Source organism: Callithrix jacchus, chromosome 11 (assembly GCF_049354715.1).
Source record: "Callithrix jacchus isolate 240 chromosome 11, calJac240_pri, whole genome shotgun sequence".
In the NCBI taxonomy this organism is placed as follows: domain Eukaryota; kingdom Metazoa; phylum Chordata; class Mammalia; order Primates; family Cebidae; genus Callithrix; species Callithrix jacchus.
The window spans coordinates 118284603-118304877 of NC_133512.1; the positions used below are offsets into that span (position 1 = coordinate 118284603).

A 20275-nucleotide genomic window follows, 5' to 3' on the forward strand; every position below is an offset into this window, starting at 1 on the left:
CACCCGAGCAAGGGGCAATCTGGAGAAAGCTGACAGGTGGCCCTGCTCGGGAGCTGGGCTGTGAAGGCCAGGACAGGGCAGGGAGTGGCCCTGGAGGAGCATCTAAGGCCCCTCTTCCCAACAGGCTGTTTCCTAAACGGGCGGGAGCACCACAGCGGGGAGCCCGTGGGCTCCAGGGATCCCTGCTTGCACTGCCGCTGTGCTGTGAGTGTGGCTGCCTGGCAGGGAGGGCTTGGCTCCCGGGCCTGCCTCGGGAGTGCTGACCAGGCCCTGTTGGCAGAACGGGAGTGTCCAGTGTGAGCCTCTGCCCTGCCCACCAGTGCCCTGCAGACACCCAGGCAAGATCCCTGGGCAGTGCTGCCCCATCTGTGACGGTGAGTGGGGGTCAGAGTCACTGCAGGAGGGACAGGCCCTGGCCGCAGAGGCCTTAGGTGGGGGAGGTTTGTTTCTCTTGGACCCAAGCCCTTGTTCCCAAAGTAAGTCCTCACCACACCTTCTCATGGCAAACTGGCATCATGGTGGAGCCTGTGCTTCTGTGGCATAGCTGTAGGGGGTGGGGGCTGCTGGCAGGGACCTCTGGAGGACTCGGCTGGTCTGCTTTGTCAGGGTGGAGGTTGGATGCCTCAGGGTGACGTGAGGCTTCCCATCCACCTCCAGCCCTATACCCCCACGCCCCTGTCGTCCCATCCAGGCTGTCAGTACCAGGGACACCAGTATCAGAGCCAGGAGACCTTCAGACTCCAAGAGCGGGGCCTCTGTGTCCGCTGCTCCTGCCAGGTAGGCATCCCGCGGGTCGTGCCCAGAGTAGCCTCATTCCTTCAGGGTCTCTCACCTGCTTCCCTCCTAGGCCGGTGAAGTCTCCTGTGAGGAGCAGGAGTGCCCCATTACCCCCTGTGCCCTGCCTTCCTCTGGCCGCCAGCTCTGCCCAGGTGTGTGTGTGAGAGGAGCAGCTGCTACGGGCACTGCAGGTGGAGGGCGCTCCTTCCCCTGATGGGGTACTTGTTGCCAAGCCCACTAGCCATTCTACAGTGTCAGTGGGGATGTCGAAGCTGGGGTCCCTGTGCCTTGGGAAGGAAAGGGATGGCTGGGAGGTGTGTAGGCCGCAGGTGACAGCCCCCTTACCATAGCCTGCATGCTGGATGGAGAGGAGTTTGCCGAGGGAGTCCAGTGGGAGCCTGATGGTCAGCCCTGCACCTCCTGCATCTGTCAAGATGGGGTATCCAAGTGTGGAGCTGTGCTCTGTCCCCCAGTGCCCTGCCAGCACCCCACCCAGCCCCCTGGTGAGTACCTGGGTCAATCTTGGCTTTTTTCCCCTGCATTTCCCAGCTCACCCTGACCAGCCTGTCCCACCCAGGTGCCTGCTGCCCCAGCTGTGACAGCTGCACCTACCATGGCCAAGTGTATGCCAATGGGCAGAATTTCACAGATGCAGACAGCCCTTGCTATGCCTGCCGCTGCCAGGTACCCACCCAGCCTCACTGAGGCCCCATTGAGCCTCTCGTGGACACGCCCCGTTGCTCTCACCCCTGCTCTCTCCCAGGCTGGAACTGTGACATGCTCCTTGGTTGACTGCCCTCCCACGACCTGTGCCAGGCCCCAGAGTGGACCTGGTCAGTGTTGCCCCAGGTGCCCAGGTATGTATGCGCTCACTGTGCCTGAGAGGACCAGGGCCCCAGATGTTGCTGTCCCACAGCCCCATGGACCCAACAGCTACCTTAGAAAGCCATGGCCTTCTGAATTGTTCCAGTCCTACAGAGCTTAGAATTCACTGGAACTCACAGGGTGTGGGTGGGAGGGAGAGTAGATTTGTTCATTCCTGCCTGTACCTACACCACACTCCCCTCCCATGCTCCGTTTCCTCTTCCAGTAACTAGTGCCCCGGCTACCCTTGGGTCCCCACCCCTGTACCCTCCTAGGTACACCCATGTATCTACCTGCATAACACAGGTCATGAGCAGACACTTGAGCCTGCCATGTAGGAGGCTGGGTGCTGGGCTGCATGGGACACGTCCCTGCCCCGTAGAGAGTCTGTGTGAGGGCGTGTGTCACAAACACAGTTACACCCCGCGTAAGCACTCCTCCACTTCCCCTCACAGACACACATCTGCCTATGGGTGGATGACCTCCAGTGCGCACGCACATACACGCACTTGTGTGCTCAGAACGATACACATGCCAGCACACATGTGCACATGGCGGCTTCCTCCCTTCCCTCTCCTGTCAGTTTCCAAGTGGGCACTTGGGCAGGGGCTCTGGACTCCAGGGTTGGAGGGGCTGTCAGGCTCTGCCCACGTTCCTGCTCCCACTGTCCCTTGCCCAGACTGTATCCTGGAGGAAAAGGTGTTTGTGGACGGCGAGAGCTTCTCCCACCCCCGAGACCCCTGCCAGGAGTGCCGATGCCAGGAAGGCCATGTCCGCTGCCAGCCTCGCGCCTGCCCCAGAGCCCCCTGTGCCCACCCGCTGCCTGGGACCTGCTGCCAGAACGACTGCAATGGTGAGGTGGGCGGGGCGGGGCAGCCCTCTGGGGTGGCGTGGTCCCCGGAAGGCAGCACGCCCTGGGGGAGTCGCCCTCTCCCAGCCTATAGCTGCTCCCTCCCCCAGGCTGTGCCTTTGGCGGGAAAGAGTACCCCAGCGGAGTGGACTTCCCCCACCCCTCTGACCCCTGCCGTCAGTGTAGCTGCCTGGTGAGTCCACACCTGGGTGGGAGGAGCCCAGGGGAGTGGAGGCGGGACTCGTGGAGGCCAGGAGAGGCCTGCCCAGGTGGGAGTGGGTGGGAGGGGTCTCCTCGGCCTCCCCCTACTAACCCACTGACCCGTGGTCGGTCCGTCGATCCGCAGAGTGGTCACGTGCAGTGCCTGACCCGCCGCTGCGCGCCACCGCCCTGTCCAGAGCCGGTCCTGCAGCCGGGAGAGTGCTGCCCGCAGTGCCCAGGTAGGGGCTGCACCCCTCGGCCGCTCCTCCCCAGGGGTCCCCCGGGAGGCCTGTTCCTGGGCCCCTTTGACGCACGCTCTCGCCACAGCCACCCCCGCTCCCGCCGGCTGCCCAAGACCGGGTGCGGCCCCCGCTCGTCACCAGGAGTACTTCTCCCCGCCCGGCGATCCGTGCCGCCGCTGCCTCTGCCTCGACGGCTCGGTGTCCTGCCAGCGGCTGCCCTGCCCTCCCACGCCCTGCACGTACCCGCGCCAGGGGCCCTGCTGTCCCTCCTGCGACGGTAACGCCCTGGCGGCCCCCCTCCCAGCCACCCGCTTCTTCCCGCCCCGCCCGCCCTGTCCCGGAGCCCTCTGCCCAATCCCCCCCCCCCGTCCAGGCCCCCTCCGCCCACGTCAGGGATCTCAATAGGAATGTAGTGCCGGGTCAGCAAGGCCTGGGAGCCAGCCCGCATGGCCCCCAGACCCCCTCGACACCCACCCTCCACGGACCTCAGCCCCCACGGAGTCTACGGTCTCTCGGCCCGCAGGATCCCCCAGTCCTCCACGGACCTCAGCCTCCCACGACACCCAGCCCCCACGGCCCCCACGACACTCGTCTTCCACGCCTACCAACCCCACGACCACCAAGTCCCCACGGTCCCCCAGCCCCCACGACCAGCAGCCCCTGAACTTCTCTCCAGGCTGCCTGTACCAGGGGAAGGAGTTCGCCAGCGGGGAGCGCTTCCCATCGCCCACTGCCGCCTGCCATCTCTGCCTTTGTTGGGAGGGCAGTGTGAGCTGTGAGCCCAAGGCATGTGCCCCTGCACTGTGTCCCTTCCCCACCAGAGGCGACTGCTGCCCTGACTGTGATGGTGAGGGTTAAGGGATAGGGGACTGCGGGGGTGGGGTGGGAGGACCAGAGCGCTGGGTGAGCCTAATCTTCACCGCCCTAGGATCTCAAATATTTATTACAGTAAGAAAGAGCCCTGAGGCCTGGAGCCCTAGCTAGCACCTGTGACCCCAACAATTTGGGAAGCTGAGGCAGAAGGATTTCTTGAGCCCAGGAGTTCAAGATCAGCCTGGACAACATAGAGAGATCTTGTCTGTACACAAAAATTTTTAGTTAGTTGGTCATGGTGGCTCTTGTAGTTCCAGTTACTGGGGATACTGAGGTGGGAGGATCCCCCAGGAGTTTGAGGCTATAGTGAGCCGAGTTTTCCCCTGGACTCCAAGCTGGTAACAGAGTGAGACCTTGTCAAAGAGAGAGAGAGAGAGAGAGAGAGAGAGAGAGGGAGGGGGAGGGGGAGGGGGAGGGGGAGGGGGAGGGGGAGGGGGAGAGAGAAAATGAGTGAATGAATGAGAGAAAGAGAGAGAGAGAGAGAGAAAAAAAAAAAACAGGGCGTGGGTGCTCATGCCTGTAATCCCAGCACTTTGGGAGGCTGAGGTGGGCAGATCACCTGAGGTCGGGAGTTTGAGACCAACATAACCACCATGATGGAGAAACCCCATCTCTGCTAAAAATACAAAATTAGCCGAGCATGGTGGTGCATGCCTGTTATCCCAGCTACTTGGGCAGAGGCAGGAGAATCGCTTGAACCTGGGAGGCAGAGGCTGCAGTGAGCCTGGGCAACAAGAGTGAAACTCCATCTCAAAAAAAAAAGAAAGAAAGAAAAAGAAAAAGAAAAAAGCCTGAGACTAAAACCTGGATTTTCTTCTGTCTCTGTTGCTATTTGTCCTGTGGTCTTGGGCAAGTTACATAACCTCTCTGGGCCTAAATTTGGCTCTTGTAAAAAGAAACCAGAGCTAGCCTGGGTCCGCAGCCTTCCCTGTCTCCCCTCACTCTTGTACCATCTTGGCAACATTTGCCACTTGCTCTTTACCAACTGCAATTTTATTTATTATTTGCCTTCAAATTAACTCACTTATTAATTGAAATTGATTTAGAAAGGAGTTTTATATCATACTATAAATGGAAAATTAGATTTGCCAGGATCAGATTACCATAAAAATGAATACAATTAAAATTATCATATTGTTAAATCCTAGTCAGATACTTTTGCCCACCAAGGCTTAGAGCCTGAAATTCACCCTCTTTTTATTTATTTATTTATTTTGAACTAAGTAGCTTTTTTATTAGAGAAAGCCAGAATTACAAAGGACTAAAGAGTTGGCATTGGGGCCCTTCTTGCCAATGGTGGGCACGTTGACAAAGCACTGGTTGGACTGCATCGGCCACCTGTCTTCCTCCTCCTCCTCCTCCTCCTCCTCCTCCTCCTCCTCCTCCTCCTCCTCCTCCTTCTCCTTCTCCTCCTTCTCTCCTTCCTCTTCCTCCTCCTCCTCCTCTTCTTCTTCTTCTCCCTCTTCCTTCTTCCTTCTCCTGTATGGCCACCTTAGGAGTCTGACCTCTCACTTTCCCAGCACAGGCCAGGAAACCATGAACTTTACCTCCAAGCATGCGGCCTGCTACTTCCAAGGAGGTCAGGGTCTCCACCCCCAACTGTCCCAGAGTGGCCTCATCCTCCAGGGGCATGCCTGCCAGGAGCATGACTTGATCTTCCGGGGCAATGCCCTCCAGTGAGGCCACATGAGCTTTGATCTGGGCGACCATCTCCTGGCCAGTCACCCTCTCTTTTTTAAAAAGGGAAGTGAGCCAATGCCAGAGGTGCCAAGGGCAGGCTGCCACCACCCTGGGACCCCACTCCCTCCTGGATTCATCAGAGGACTTGGAAGAGTGTAGGAAAGTCCCTACCTTGGGTCTGCACCACCTGAGTCAGCTGGGGCTACTCCTGGCTCTCTGGGTTGAGAAACTGGTGCCTCTGGCAATGATCTGCTGATTGTTTAAGCCCAGGGCAGCAGATTCTTTATGGGTGTTTTTCTACAGGTTAAACGGGAAGGTTTGTTGCCGGTTAGAGGGGAGAAAGTTTGCCCTCTGGACTTGGACTGTGATCCGCCCCCCCCCACGCTAGATCTTTGAGATCTTGGATGCCCCCCAGGCCCAAGCTCAGAGCCTACAACTGCTGCCCTCTCATCCCTTTCTGCCCCTCCCCTCGGCCTCTCTGTCTCATCTCCGAAAGGCTGTGAGTACCTGGGGGAGACCTACCTGAGTAATCAGGAGTTCCCGGATCCCCGAGAACCCTGCCACCGGTGTACCTGCCTTGGAGGCTTCGTGACCTGCGGCCGCCTGCCCTGTGATCCTCTGGGCTGCAGCCACCCGTTCATCCCATCTGGGCACTGCTGCCCAACCTGCCAGGGTAGGGCCACACCTGCCCTTCCATTCCCCCTGCTGGGGCTCCCAGGGGCCAAGCCTCCCACATCAGCCCTCCCTTGAGACAGACACATGCAGGCACTCTCCCCCAGCCTTCCCCAGGTGCCTCTCACCCATCCTGCTCTCCCACTACCTGCCGACCCCACTCTCTGACTCCCTCACCCATGATAGAGGTCCCAGGCAGGGCTGTGTGTGTGTGTGTGTGTGTGTGTATGGCTGTATGTGTGTGTCTGTCTGTGTGTGTCTGTATGTGTGTATGCATGAGTATGTGGCTCGTGTTGTGTGTGTGTGGCTGTGTGTATGTGTGTGTGGCTGTGTGTGTATGTGTGTATCTGTGTTTGGCTGTGTGTGTACCTGTGTGTTACTCTGTGTGTTTGGCTGTATCTGTGTGTAACTGTATGTGTGCATGTGTGTTGCTCTATGTGCGTGGCCATGTGTGTATGTGCATATGTGTGTGGCTGTGTATGTTTGTGTGGCTGTATGTGTGTGTGGCTGTATATATGTGTCTGTGTGTGTGACCATGTGTGTATGTGTGTGTTTATGTAGCTGTGTGCATGTGTGTGTTGCTCTATGTGTATGTGTATGTGTCCCTATGTGTGTGTGTGTGTATGGCTGTGTATGTGTGTGTGTGCATCTGTATTTGTGTCTGTGTATGTGGGTATGTGTGTGGGGGTGTGTGTATGTAGTGTCTGTGTGTGGGTGTATGTGCGCTTCTGTGTATGTGGGTTTGTGGGTGTGTGAGTATATGGATGTGTGTATGTGTGGGTTTGTGGGAGTTTGGGTGTGGGTAGGTGTGTGTTTGTGTGGCTGTGTGTGGGTATGTGTATGTGTCTGTGTATGTAGGTGGGGGTGTCTGTGTATGTATGGGGGGTGTCTGTATGTGTGTATATGGGTGTGTGTGTGTCTGGTGTGTGTGGCTGTGTGTGGGGGAGGGACTGTGGTGTATGACAGTGGAGGTTCTGTTGATGGCAGCTTTTCTGTTGCACTCCCTGCTGCTGTGTGTGTGGGTGTGTATGTAGGTGCTGTGTGTGTATGTGGGTGTGGGTGTAGGTGTGTATGTGGGGGAGGGGCTGTGTGTATCTGTTGTTCTGTTGATGGCAGCTGTTCTGTTGCACTCCCTGCTCTGCCAGGATGCCTCTACCATGGTGTCACTGCTATCTCCGGAGAGACCCTTCCTGACCCACTGGACCCCACCTGCTCCCTCTGCACCTGCCAGGTGAGGCGGCCCCTTTGGGACCTTGGTAACCTTTCCTCCCTTGATCCTCCTCTCTGGCCAGGAAGAGGCTATCTCCTCTACTCAGGTGGCAAGGGGTACACTGTGCCTTGACATCTCATGGGACAGGACTGGGCTCATGTCTTCCAGGCCAAGGGTGGGGGCTTGGGCCCCTGCAGGCTCAGTAGAGGCTCCAGCCCTGGGGAAACGTGCAGTTCAGTTGAGGGTGTGATGGATCTCTCTCCCCCAGGAAGGTTCCATGCGCTGCCAGAAGAAGCCATGTCCCCCCGCTCTCTGCCCCCACCCCTCTCCAGGCCCCTGCTTCTGCCCTGTTTGCCACAGTGAGCTGCCTTCCTCGTGCCCGACTCCCATGCCCTTCCCCATCTCTCCCTCCCCCTTTCCTTCCTGCCAAGCCTAAGGTTGGGCTGAACAGGGCAGGGTGGTACAGGCCCCCCCACCCAGGAGGTGTGTCCCCCACAGGCTGCATCACTCAGGGTCGGGAGCACCAGGATGGAGAGGAGTTTGAGGGACCAGCAGGCAGCTGTGAGCGGTGTCGCTGTCAGGTATGGCAGGAGGTGGGGGCGTGGAGTGGCGCCTGGATCAGGTCGCCTCTGGGCCCCAGCCTCGGCAGCAAGCCAGTGTCCCTGCATCACCTACAGGCTGGCCAGGTCACCTGTGTGCGGCTGCAGTGCCCACCGCTTCCCTGCCAGCTCCAGGTCACCGAGCAGGGGAGCTGCTGCCCTCGCTGCAGAGGTATAGCCAGCCCCAGCCCTACCCCTGGCTTCAGCCTCTTGGCCCAGTGTCCATGTCCACCCCAATTCCCTCCCCTCAGCCAGCTCTTCTCCCATCTCCCTGACCCCCAAACTGGCCCTTGCACACCCTTGCCACCTTCAGCTTCTCCTGCCTCTTCCTGTCCTGGCCTGCCCAGACCATCCCCATTCCAGGTTCTGGGTAGAGTTCCCTCAAAGCTGCCTTTCTCAGGCCGGGAACGACGGCTCACACTTGCAACCCCAGCACTTTGGGAGGCCAAGGTGGGAGGATCACTTGAGCCCAGGAGTTTGAGGCTGCGGTGAGCTGCATTTGCAGCACTGCTTTCCAACCTGGGAAACAAAGACGACTCTGTCCAAAAATAAAATAAAAAGCTGCCCCTCTTTCCAACCACACCCCATTCATCATCATCATCATCACCACCACCATCATCAAGATACCTGACATTTAGTGAGCAGGTAGCATGAGCCAGGCCCTGAGCACTTCACCTGTATTATCATTTAATCAGCACAACAACTTACCAGATAAGTACTCTTCTTCCTCCTATTTCACCGATGAGAAAGTGGAGGTACAGAGAGGTAGAGAAGGTGGCAGGTGGCCGGGCACAGTGGCTCACACCTGTAATCCTGGCACTTTGGGAGGCCGAGGTGGGTGGATCACCTTAGGTCAGGAGTTCAAGACCAGCCTGGCCAACATGGTGAAATTCTGTCTCTACTAAAAAGACAAAAATTAGCCGGATGTGGTGGCACATGCCTATGATCCCAGCTGCTCTGGAGGCTGAGGAAGGAGAATCTCTTGAACCTGGGAGGTGGAGGTTGCAGTGAACCAACATCCTGCCACTGCTCTCCAGCCTGTGTATGAGAACGAGACTCCATCTCCAAAAAAAAAAAAGAAGAAGGTGGCGGCAGATTCAGGATGGACATCAGGACCATCTGGCTCTGAACATGAACCTTTCTTAGCCTGCCCACTGCCTCCTCCCCCCACACACAGCCCAGCGTGGTGTTTCTGCAGAACCACAGCACTGTCATGGCATTTCACTTGCTCTGGCAGGAGTCAGGACAGAGGAAATCCCCACTTAACAGATGAGGAGACTGAGGTGCAGAGAGATTGAGTTACGTTGGGCACGTGGTTAGCGATGGAGCCATTCATCTGGTTCACATGCATTTAAGACACGTCCGCTGCATGCCAGGCACTGTGGCCAGTGCGGGCTGCACTGGGCGGTGCCTGCTGCCTGCAGCTTGGTCTCAAGAGCAGGCAGGAACAGAACAGGATCAGAACCCAGGTGTTCTGAACCCTCCACAACAGCCAGGAGTCCTGCTCCATCCCACCTTTCCACCACATCCCTACAGACCCTCTCCTGGCACCACATGCCTAGCTGGTCACTGAGGGTGGGAGACCAAGAGCAAATATCCAGATCTCAGCCTCCAAGCTCATCCCTGCCCACCTTGCACTGCAGGCTGCCTGGCTCATGGGAAAGAACATCCTGAAGGCAGTAGCTGGGTGCCTCCCGACAGTCCCTGCTCCTTCTGTGTGTGTCACGAGGGCGTCGTCACCTGTGCACGTGTCCAGTGCATCAGCTCCTGTGCCCAACCCCACCAGGGGCCCCATGACTGCTGCCCTCGATGCTCTGGTACTGGACACCTGGGACGGGAGGGGAAAGTTGAGGAGGGAGCCCTGGGCCCACACCTCTCTGTCTCTGCTGGGCCAGGTGGCAGAGACAGGCAGCTGGAGATGTGGCCTCCGTTCTTGGGCACACCCCATGCCCTGGGGTCTGGGGAGGCTGGAGACAGAGGTCTCCACCCTGGTCTCGCTGTCAGCCCCCCGGTCTCATTCTGCTCTCACCCCACCTCGAAGACTGTGAACATGAGGGCCGGAAGTACAAGCCTGGAGAGAGCTTCCAGCCTGGGGCAGATCCCTGTGAAGTGTGCATCTGCGAGGTAAGCAAGGGCACAGTGGAGGGCCTGGGGCACCTCATGGGGTGGGGAGCGGGCAGCATGGGATCAGGCCCAGCCAAGCTGGACACTGCCTGGAGCGGGCACTCTGGGGACCAAACGAGCGTATCCCTATGGCCAGGAGGCGAGGCAGGCCTGGGGCTAACAGGGCCCCTCTTTCTAACCACACCCCATTCATCATCATCATCTGGGTCTGGGTTTAGACAAGGAGCCCAGGTTCCAAGTGTTCGGGAGGCCATGGGTAGCCCCCTGGCTGTGGTGCGGGGCATATGGCTGGGGAGCCACCTGGGATGGGGCTGGGAGTTGTATTGTGGAGATTCTGTTTGAAAGGCCATGGAAGGGCTTGGAGCAGGCAAATGACATCACAGATCAGGGGACTAAGCCATGGGGGTGGGGAGGAGGATGGCCTGAGCTTGCAGGAGGATCAGAGGTCACATGAGGACTCAGGCCCAAGTGACTGAAAAGAGGAGACATCTCAGATGCTAGGGCATGGGGTGAGGAGCACATCTAGGGGACACTGAGTCCCTCTTAAGCCTTGAGTTCAGAGTCTGAGAAAGGCTGCAGGGGGTGGGAGCTGGGGGGAAAATCCCCACCAAGGCAGCTCTGGGTTTCCCTGGCCCAGAACCCACCACTGCTCTCATTCTTGTAGCTACAGCCTGAGGGGCCTCCCAGCCTTCGCTGTCACCGGCGGCAGTGCCCCAGCCTGGTGGGCTGCCCCCCCAGCCAGCTCCTGTCTCCTGAGCCTCAGCACTGCTGTCCCACCTGTGCCCGTGAGTCCAGGGATGTGGGAGTAGATATGAGGGTAGGGCTGCCACCCCCGATGGCCTTCCCTTATTTTTGCTGACACCAGTGGACTGTTCTGGAATTCCATGCCTGGCTGGCGAGCAGGGAGCTGGGGAAGCTGGGGAAGCTGGCAGGACCCCTTGCCTCTCCATAGCTGGGTGCAGTTTGTGGAGCATCTTGGCCAGCAGGTGACACTGCAGAGCGACAGTTGTGCTGAGACTTGCAGACCAGGACCAAGCATATCACTGAAATAATAACCTACCTTTGCAGTATAGGTTAACATTATCCTTACACAGAAAAACAGACTTTTAATTATGATAATCCTCCTATTTTCTCCAATTTTTTTTTTCTGTTTTCATTTTTTGAGACAGAGTCTCGCTTTGTTGCCAGGCTGGAGTGCGGTGGCATGATCTAGGCTCACTACAACCTCTGGATTCAAAGGATTCTCCTGCCTCGGCCTCCTGAGTAGCTGAGATCAGGCATGCACCACCACATCTGGCTAACTTTGTATTTTTAGTAGAGATGGGGTTTTTACCATGTTGGCCAGGCTGGTCTCAAACTCCTGACCTCAGGTGATCCACCCGCCTCAGCTTCCCAAAGTGCTGGGATTACAGGCGTGAAATACCAAGCCCAGGTTTTCTTTATTCCTTTTTTTTTTTACTGTGGTAAAAGACACTAAAATGTACCATCCTAACCATTTTTAAGTTACAGTTTGCAGTATTAATTACGTTTGTAATGCTGTGCAGCCATCCCTGCCATCCAGCAGGGGGTGCTGCTCTGATCAACACTTGCTAGGGGGTGCTTCGGGGAAGAGAAGACTAACATTTATTAAGCACCTACTGTATGCCACACGCTGTACTTGGCACTCTTAATAAAGTCTCTCACCTTGTTTTCAGTTACCCAGTGAGGGACGTATTATTACTCTCTTTTTACATATTAAGAAACTGAGGCTCAATCCCAGCACTTTGGGAGGCTGAGGCAGGTGGATCATGAGGTCAAGAGATTGAGACCATCCTGGTCAACACGGTGAAACCCCGTCTCTACTACAAATGCAAAAAATTAGCTGGGCACGGTGGCGCATGCCTGTAATCCCATCTACTCAGGAGGCTGAGGCAGGAGAATTGCCTGAACCCAGGAGGCGGAGGTTGTGGTGAGCCGAGATCGAGCCATTGCACTCCAGCCTAGGGTAACAAGAGCGAAACTCCGTCTCAAAAAAAAAAAAAGAAAAGAAACTGAGGCTCAGAGAGGTGGATTAATCTAACCTAATGAGCACGGGCACTGAGTGCTGGCATCAGGATTCCAACCCAGGACGCCTGGCTGTGTGCTTCCCTGCACTGTTGCAGCTGAACTGTATTACAGATAGCCAGAGAGCGAGCAGGTGCTCAGGTTGGCCATTCTCAGTGACCTCAGGCTAAGAAGCCACCCTTGGTCTGTTTCCAGACACCTTGCACCCCCACCTGGCCCCAAATAATAGCCTCGCAAAGTTTCTTTTAAAAACGTGTAAATTGGGCAGGGTGCGGTGGCTCACGCCTGTAATCTCAGCACTTTGGGAGGCCAGGGCAGGTGGATCATGAGGTCAGGAGTTGGAGACCAGTCTGACCAACATGCTGAAACCCTGTCTCTACTAAAAATACAAAAATTAGGTAGGCGTGGTGGTGGGCGCCTGTAATCCCAGCTACTCAGGAGGCTGAGGCAGGAGAATCACTTGAACCCAGGAGGAGGAGGAGGTTGCAGTGAGCAGAGAGTGTGACACTGCACTCCAGCCTGGGCGATAGAACGAGACTCCGTCTGGAAAAAAAACAGCGTAGATTTGACTGAACTAAAGAGAAAGAGGACTTATCCTCCTTGGAGTTAAGGTGCTGGAGATATGGGTATGCCCATGAGTTCCACTTAGAAGTCTGGGGACATGGTGCGTGGGGACAGCTGGGATTTCCAGCCCTGCGCCCCTCTTTCTGTCCCCCACTCTGGGTTCTTGCCTTCACAGAGGCTTTGAGTAACTGTTCAGAAGGCCTGCGGGGATCTGAGCTGGCCCCACCAGACCCCTGCTACACGTGCCAGTGCCAGGTGAGCCCTCCTGCTTTCGGGACTCACAGAGCCCCTCTTCTGCCTTCCCTGTGGGCCGTGGCTGCCACTGCTCTCCCGCAGCAGTTCTGGGGCTCTCCACTCACCCTGACATTCGCCTACTTGTCCTGACTGTCACATCCTGCCTACGCCCTACTCCTCCACCAGTTCCCTGAGATCCGCTGTTCTCTGCCTCTTGTGTTCCATGGGCAGGACCTGACCTGGCTCTGCATTCACCAGGCCTGTCCTGAGCTCAGCTGTCCCCTCTCAGAGCGCCACACTCCCCCTGGGAGCTGCTGCCCTGTGTGCCAGGGTAAGTGCCCAGCCTTGGCCTCTACCCTCCAAGAAGAGCCCAGGAGGAAGACAGGAAGGGGAGGCATTCATGGGCCAAGTGGGTAGCCCAGGGCCTGTAATCCCAGCACTTTGGGAGGCCGAGGTAGGCGGATCACCTGAGGTCAGGAGATCGAGACCATCCTGGCTAACACGGTGAAACCACATCTCTACTAAAAATACAAAAAATTAGCAAGGTGTGGTGGCACACGCCTGTAATCCCAGCTTCTTGGTAGGCTAAGGCAGGAGAATTGCTTGAACCCGGGAGGCAGAGATTACAGTGAGCCGAGATCACGCCACTGCACTCCAGCCTGGGCCACAGAGTGAGACTCAGTTGAAAAAAAAAATAATTCAGGGGTCAAGAAACAGAGGGGGGCTGTTCCTTGAGGTGGAGGAGACCCATAAGGCAGGGGAAGCTAGGATGAAGCCTAGACTCTCAAGGCCTGGCCTGATGCCTGTCGGGGCTCTGGAACCCCAGGCCCACTAAGAGGGCATTGCACTGCTGATCAGGCAGCTGGCCTAGAGTGGGGTTCCAGCCTCTGGCTGTTTGGGCTCCCAGGACCCTAGAGACACACCGAGCACTGATGCGAGGCCTGACATCTAATAGACTCCCTGGATATTGGCTGAAGAAATCAACACCATCAGGGTGCTAGGGAAATGGAGGGGGCGCTTTCCTGTCATGAAATGCGGGGTGAACTCTTGGGAGGGAGGATGCAGCTGGAGGAACAGTGGCTGCCCATCCCATGTCTCCCTCCTTAGAATGTGTGGTGGAGGCCGAGGGCCGGAGAATGGCAGATGGAGAGAGCTGGCGGGACCCCAGCAATGCCTGCATTGCCTGCACGTGCCGTGTGAGCAGGGGTGGGGTTGGGAGGGTGGAGGACCTCACAGATGGTAAAAGGAGGAGTGTCCAACACTCCAGCACTCCACCAGCAAATGTGAGGTCTTTTTTTTTTTTTTGAGACGGAGTCCTGCACTGTTGCCAGGCTGGAGTGCAGTGGTGCGATCTCAGCTCACTGCAACCTCCGCCTCCTGGGTTCAAGTGATTCTCCTCCTTCAGCCTGCCGAGTAGCTGAGACTACAGGAATTCGCCACCCCGCCCAGCTAATTTTTTGGTATTTTTAGTAGAGACAGGGTTTCACCATGTTGGTCAGGATGGTCTCGATCTCTTGACCTCGTGATCCACCCGCCTTGGCCTCCCAAAGTGCTGGGATTACAGGCATGAGCCACCATGCCCTGCAAATATGGGGTCTTCAAGGGGCAGGGGCATCCCTGCGTCAGGTCACAGAGCCGAAGGCCGGATTTCATTCCCCACTTGAACTATGAAGAGTGTGTTATGGGAGGAGCAGGCAGAAGTTGTGCCCAGAGGCCCCCAGAAGCATGAGGCCAGGGAATCCAGCAGTGCAGGAGAAACCTCAAAACAGTGATGTCTGTTCTCAGAGGGGCCATGTGGAGTGCCACCTCGAGGAGTGCCAGGCCCTCTCCTGCCCCCATGGCTGGGCGAAGGTGCCCCAGGCTGGCAGCTGCTGTGAGCAATGCCAAGGTGCATGGCCAGGATGATGGGGGAGGGGTAAGCCAGACCCTCTGGGCATGTGGGAGGGGCAGTTGACCCTCCCAGCTCCTATCCTTTCAGCTCCCACCCAGTCCTGTGTGCACCAGGGCCATGAGGTGGCCTCTGGAGAGCACTGGACCGTGGACGCCTGCACCAGCTGCTCCTGCATAGCGGGCACTGTGCATTGCCAGAGCCAGCGCTGCTCGCCGCTCTCGTGTGGCCCTGTGAGTACACAATCTAAGGTGGTGGGAACAGGGTGGGGGCACATGGTACCGACATCCTGGTGTGACCAGGCATTAAAGAGGGAGGCTGGGCTCCTGCAGCCAGCCAGGAGCTGGGGACAGTGCTGTTCCCATTGCAGCCATGAAGTAAGTGGTGCCCTGGCCTTGCTCGAAGGGAGTTTGGGGGCCAGAGTCCTGGAGCTCCCTGGAGACTCCTGGGAGATGCTTGGTTTTCTGGGAGGGTCTTCGAGAGGCATGGCGGGGAGTGCGGGGTGTCTGACAGTGTCTGGGGCTGAATGCAGGACAAGACCCCTGCCCTGAGTCCTGGCAGCTGCTGCCCCCACTGCCTGCCTCGGCCTGCTTCCTGCATGGCCTTTGGAGACCCCCATTACCGCACCTTCGACGGCCGCCTGCTGCACTTCCAGGGCAGTTGCAGCTATGTGCTGGCCAAGGACTGCCACGGCGGGGACTTCAGGTGCGCATGCCCCTCTCTCTTCCCCTGACCCCTACACCCAGCCCTGCTGACATGAGCACCCAGGACTTTCCCGCCCACAGTGTGCATGTGACCAACAATGACCGGGGCCGGCGCGGTGTGGCCTGGACCCAGGAGGTGTCAGTGCTGCTGGGAGACTTGGCTGTGCGGCTGCTGCAGGGCAGGGCAGTCACGGTGAGCAAAGCCGAGAGAGCGGAGGAAGGTGGGTCCTGTGCTGTCCACCCTTGCACCCCGATGTCGCCCCTCCTCCCACTCCCCTTCTCCTCCAGGTGGATGGGCGCCCGGTGGCCTTGCCCTTCCTGCAGGAGCCGCTGCTGTACGTGGAGCTTCGAGGCCGCACCGTGATCCTGCATGCCCAGCCAGGGCTCCAGGTGCCGCTCCAGGGAAGTCTGGGTGGGCTGCCTGCCTGAGAGCTTCAGTCCTGTTTAGGCTTCTGCATCTGTAGGGGGAGTGGGGACACCAGCTACCTCCTGGCCAAAACAGGCAAGGAGTCAGGTGCAGGGGTGTGAGGGGAGGTGGATCAGGGTCGGAGATCTCCCGGGCAGTCAGGGGAGTTCTGAGTTCTGAGCTGGATTTCTAACCTTGGCTCAGTCTCTTAAGCCACCTCCAGCCTCCTCTGGGCCTCACATTTCTCATCTGTAAATTAGGGAAGGGAAAGGGTCAGTGGCAGTGGGGAGGATCTCAGCTAAAGTCTCCCAGGGGCTGTTTCAGGTTCCTTCCAACTCTCATGTGGAAGAGTAATTTGCCCCCTGCCCCCAGCAGGAAACACAACTTGTAAATTCATAGAATAAGGCCGTGTACACTTCTGATCCGAGCTCTAACTGCTTGTCCTCTGCAAGGCCCAGATGCCAATGAGGAAGTGAATCCCTGGAAAGGGGGTTGCATTTCACCTGGGGCCCAGTTCAGGGATGGTGGCGGGAGAAGCTGCCCTCATGTGGGAGCTGTGGGCAGCTCCTCCTGGCACCTGTCTATGCGCAGCGCTGGCACAGCATGCATCCACTTGGCCTTGGCCATGGCAGTGTTTCTTCCAAGGGGAGCCTCCACCTGTCCATTCTCCGCCCTTGCAGTACTGGCTTCGCTGAACACAGTGCCTGGGGCCATGGTGGGTCCCAGGCTTCTGGAGGCCCCTGTCCCCTGCTCCTCAGTCCCAGGCCTTTCCACACAGGTGCTGTGGGATGGGCAGTCCCGGGTGGAGGTGAGCGTACCTGGCTCCTACCAGGGCCAGACTTGTGGACTCTGTGGGAACTTCAACGGCTTTGCCCAGGATGATCTGCAGGGCCCTGAGGGTCGTCTCCTGCCCACAGAGGCTGCATTTGGGAACAGCTGGCAGGTTAGTGGCACAGGAACTGGGGATAGGGGTTAGGGGAGGCGCAGCTGAGCATGAGTTTCAGAGCATCCCTCTGGCATGGAAAGCAAAGGAGGGGGGCAAAGTCACACAAGATGGGCTTTTGGGCTTTCAGGGAGGTATGGGGGCTTCTTGCCTGTCTTGGTCCCAGAGAGGTAGGGCGGCTTGTTAAAAGAGGCCTGTCACCTGCACTGTCACAAAGTCCTGCTTTGCCATTTACTGGCTGTGTGACATTGGACAAGTACTGACCTACTCTGGGCCTTGGTCAATCCATCTGTAAAATGGGGACAAAAAGAAGGTAGACAGTGCTCTTCCTTTGTTGTTCTTTTAGGGAGGTTTTGGGGACTAAAGCAAATGACTGGGTGGGAAGGGCTTTGAAGAGCATGGCAGGCAGAGGTCAGCTGCCACTGGCGCTGTCACATCAGGGCTGCCCTCCCTACCCAGGTCTCAGAGGGGCTAGGGCCTGGCCAGCCCTGTTCTGCAGGCCGAGAGGTGGATCCATGCCGGGAAGCAGGCTACCGTGTCAGGCATGAGGCCAATGCCCGGTGTGGGATGCTGAAGTCCTCCCCGTTCAGTCGCTGCCATGCTGTGGTGCCACCAGAGCCCTTCTTTGCCGCCTGTGTATATGACCTCTGTGCCTGTGGCCCTGGCTCCTCCGCTGATGCCTGCCTCTGTGACGCCCTGGAAGCCTATGCCAGTCACTGTCGCCAGGCAGGAGTAACACCTACCTGGCGAGGCCCCACACTGTGCGGTGAGGGGTGATGCCTGCTGCAGGTTGGGGGAGGGTGAGCACAGAGAAGAAGGGCAGTCTGGAGGGCTCAGAGTGGAACCAGGAGGGTATGGCGAGTCTCGCAGGGGTATGCACAGCGACTGGGGCAGTTACAGGTACCTCGGTGACCCCCGCCTCCCACTCCCCCTGCAGTGGTGGGCTGCCCCCTGGACCGTGGCTTCGTGTTCGATGAGTGCGGCCCGCCCTGTCCCCGCACCTGCTTCAATCATCATATTCCCCTGGGGGAGCTTGCAGCCCACTGCGTGAGGCCCTGTGTGCCCGGTTGCCAGTGCCCAGCAGGCCTGGTAGAGCATGAGGCCCACTGCATCCCACCCGAGGCCTGCCCCCAAGTCCTGCTCACCGGAGACCAGCCACTCGGTGCTCTGCCCAGCCCCAGCGGGGAGCCCCGGGAGACATCCTGAACCAGGACAGTGCCTGACCAGGGTTCACCACGCCCAGTGTCTCCCCTTGGCAAGCAGTTCCCACCCTGGTCAACGCTGCGGAGAGAATGCCTGCCTGGACACTGGAGCCTGGGCCCTTGCCCTGCAAAGACCCCCGCTGTGTTGAGTCACAAGCAGTAAACTCTAGGCCTGCCAAAGGCTTTCTTGTGTGTGTGTGTGTGTGTGTGTGTGTGTGTGTATGTGTGTGTGTTTCCTTCTGGTGCTGGGACAGAGGCTGGGCTGCCGGGAACATGGGGTCCAGCAATCAATGGCCCCAGAATCACAGCGCCATGCTCATTCCTTGCACCTGCATGCCTGGGCGCCCCACCCAGCCACTCCCTGGTGCTGTCTGGGAAACCCTGCAGTGGGCAGAAAGAGGATCCAGGTATCCTGTGCTCATTCTGTGTAGCAGGCATGGCCCATGGCCCCATGTGGTACCTTCTGTGGGTCCATGTGGGATCCCGCAGGGGCTGAGGAACCATGGAGAAGGGGCCTCATCAAAGAATAGCCTCCCCTTTCCTTGTGGCTTGGGGGTGCTGAGTGTACAGGCACCTTCTGGGCCACTCTGAGAGCTAGTGACACTGGGACCCGATGCCTGGGGTGAGGAACAGGAGAAGCAATAGACCGAAATGCAATATGGACTGTGCCTGTGTGTGCACACAGAAACACAGAAACACAAACACACACAGAAACACATGCAGAAACACAAACACATACAGAAACACACAGAAACACAAACACATACAGAAACACACAGAAACACAAACACATACAGAAACATACATAGAAACACACACACAGAAACACAAACACATACAGAAACATACACAGAAACACACAAACACATACAGAAAAACACACAGAAACACACATACAGAAATATACACAAACACATGCAGAAACAAACATACAGAAACATACACAGAAACACAAACACAGAAACACACACAGAAACACACAAACACAGAAACATACACAGAAACACACACAGAAACACATGCAGAAACAAACATACAGAAACATACACAGAAACACAAACACATACAGAAACACACACAGAAACACAAACACATGCAGAAACACACACAGAAACACAAACACATACAGAAACACACACAGAAACAAACACATAAACACACACAGAAACATACACAGAAACACAAACACATACAGAAACACACACAGAAACACAAACACAGAAACACACACAGAAACAAAAACACATACAGAAACATACACAGAAACACAAACACATACAGAAACACACACAGAAACACAAAGAAACACAAACACAGAAACACACACAGAAACAAAAACACATACAGAAACATACGCAGAAACACAGACACACACACAGAAACACGGAAACACACAGGAACACAAACACATACAGAAACACACAGAAACACACACAGAAACACACAGAAACATACACAGAAATACAAACACATACAGAAACACACACAGAAACACAAGCACAGAAACACACACAGAAACAAAAACACATACAGAAACATACACAGAAACACAAACATACAGAAACACACACAGAAACAAAAACACATACAGAAACACAGAAACACAAAGAAACACAAACACATACAGAAACATACACAGAAACACAAACACATACAGAAACACACACAGAAACACAAACACATACAGAAACACACACAGAAACAAAAACACATACAGAAACACACACAGAAACATACACAGAAACACAAACACATACAGAAACACACACAGAAACAAAAACACATATAGAAACATACACAGAAACACAAACACATACAGAAACACACACAGAAACACAAACACATACAGAAACACACACAGAAACACAAACACATACAGAAACACAGAAACACACACAGAAACACACACAGAAACATACACAGAAACACACACAGAAACATACACAGAAAAACACATACAGAAACACACACAGAAACAGAAACACATACAGAAACACACACAGAAACATACACAGAAACACAAACACATACAGAAACACACACAGAAACACAAACACAGAAACACACACAGAAACAAAAACACATACAGAAACACACACAGAAACACAAACACAGAAACACACACAGAAACAAAAACACATACAGAAACACACACAGAAACACAAACACAGAAACACACACAGAAACACAAACACATAC

The 20275-nt window shown here is 56.3% G+C and overlaps 1 protein-coding gene across 1 annotated transcript in view; it reads left to right on the forward strand.

Moving 5' to 3' along the window:
* The window catches only part of KCP (kielin cysteine rich BMP regulator), a 28774-nt gene extending 10515 nt beyond the window's left edge, over nucleotides 1–18259 (forward strand). The window contains exons 8-38 of the mRNA XM_054237723.2: nucleotides 125–204; nucleotides 281–374; nucleotides 692–777; nucleotides 848–929; nucleotides 1128–1280; nucleotides 1355–1461; nucleotides 1541–1634; nucleotides 2321–2494; nucleotides 2602–2684; nucleotides 2838–2931; nucleotides 3020–3211; nucleotides 3611–3781; nucleotides 5984–6160; nucleotides 7305–7390; nucleotides 7638–7728; nucleotides 7868–7950; nucleotides 8047–8140; nucleotides 9612–9785; nucleotides 10010–10092; nucleotides 10757–10877; nucleotides 12875–12954; nucleotides 13165–13264; nucleotides 14041–14129; nucleotides 14719–14821; nucleotides 14912–15054; nucleotides 15354–15526; nucleotides 15607–15718; nucleotides 15814–15915; nucleotides 16710–16874; nucleotides 17334–17640; nucleotides 17812–18259. Of these exons, the coding sequence (XP_054093698.2) occupies nucleotides 125–204; nucleotides 281–374; nucleotides 692–777; nucleotides 848–929; nucleotides 1128–1280; nucleotides 1355–1461; nucleotides 1541–1634; nucleotides 2321–2494; nucleotides 2602–2684; nucleotides 2838–2931; nucleotides 3020–3211; nucleotides 3611–3781; nucleotides 5984–6160; nucleotides 7305–7390; nucleotides 7638–7728; nucleotides 7868–7950; nucleotides 8047–8140; nucleotides 9612–9785; nucleotides 10010–10092; nucleotides 10757–10877; nucleotides 12875–12954; nucleotides 13165–13264; nucleotides 14041–14129; nucleotides 14719–14821; nucleotides 14912–15054; nucleotides 15354–15526; nucleotides 15607–15718; nucleotides 15814–15915; nucleotides 16710–16874; nucleotides 17334–17640; nucleotides 17812–18080 (3962 nt within the window). The 3' untranslated portion in view covers nucleotides 18081–18259. The remainder of the gene's footprint in view (nucleotides 1–124; nucleotides 205–280; nucleotides 375–691; nucleotides 778–847; nucleotides 930–1127; nucleotides 1281–1354; nucleotides 1462–1540; nucleotides 1635–2320; nucleotides 2495–2601; nucleotides 2685–2837; nucleotides 2932–3019; nucleotides 3212–3610; nucleotides 3782–5983; nucleotides 6161–7304; nucleotides 7391–7637; nucleotides 7729–7867; nucleotides 7951–8046; nucleotides 8141–9611; nucleotides 9786–10009; nucleotides 10093–10756; nucleotides 10878–12874; nucleotides 12955–13164; nucleotides 13265–14040; nucleotides 14130–14718; nucleotides 14822–14911; nucleotides 15055–15353; nucleotides 15527–15606; nucleotides 15719–15813; nucleotides 15916–16709; nucleotides 16875–17333; nucleotides 17641–17811) is intronic.
* Nucleotides 18260–20275: the final 2016 nt, after the last annotated feature.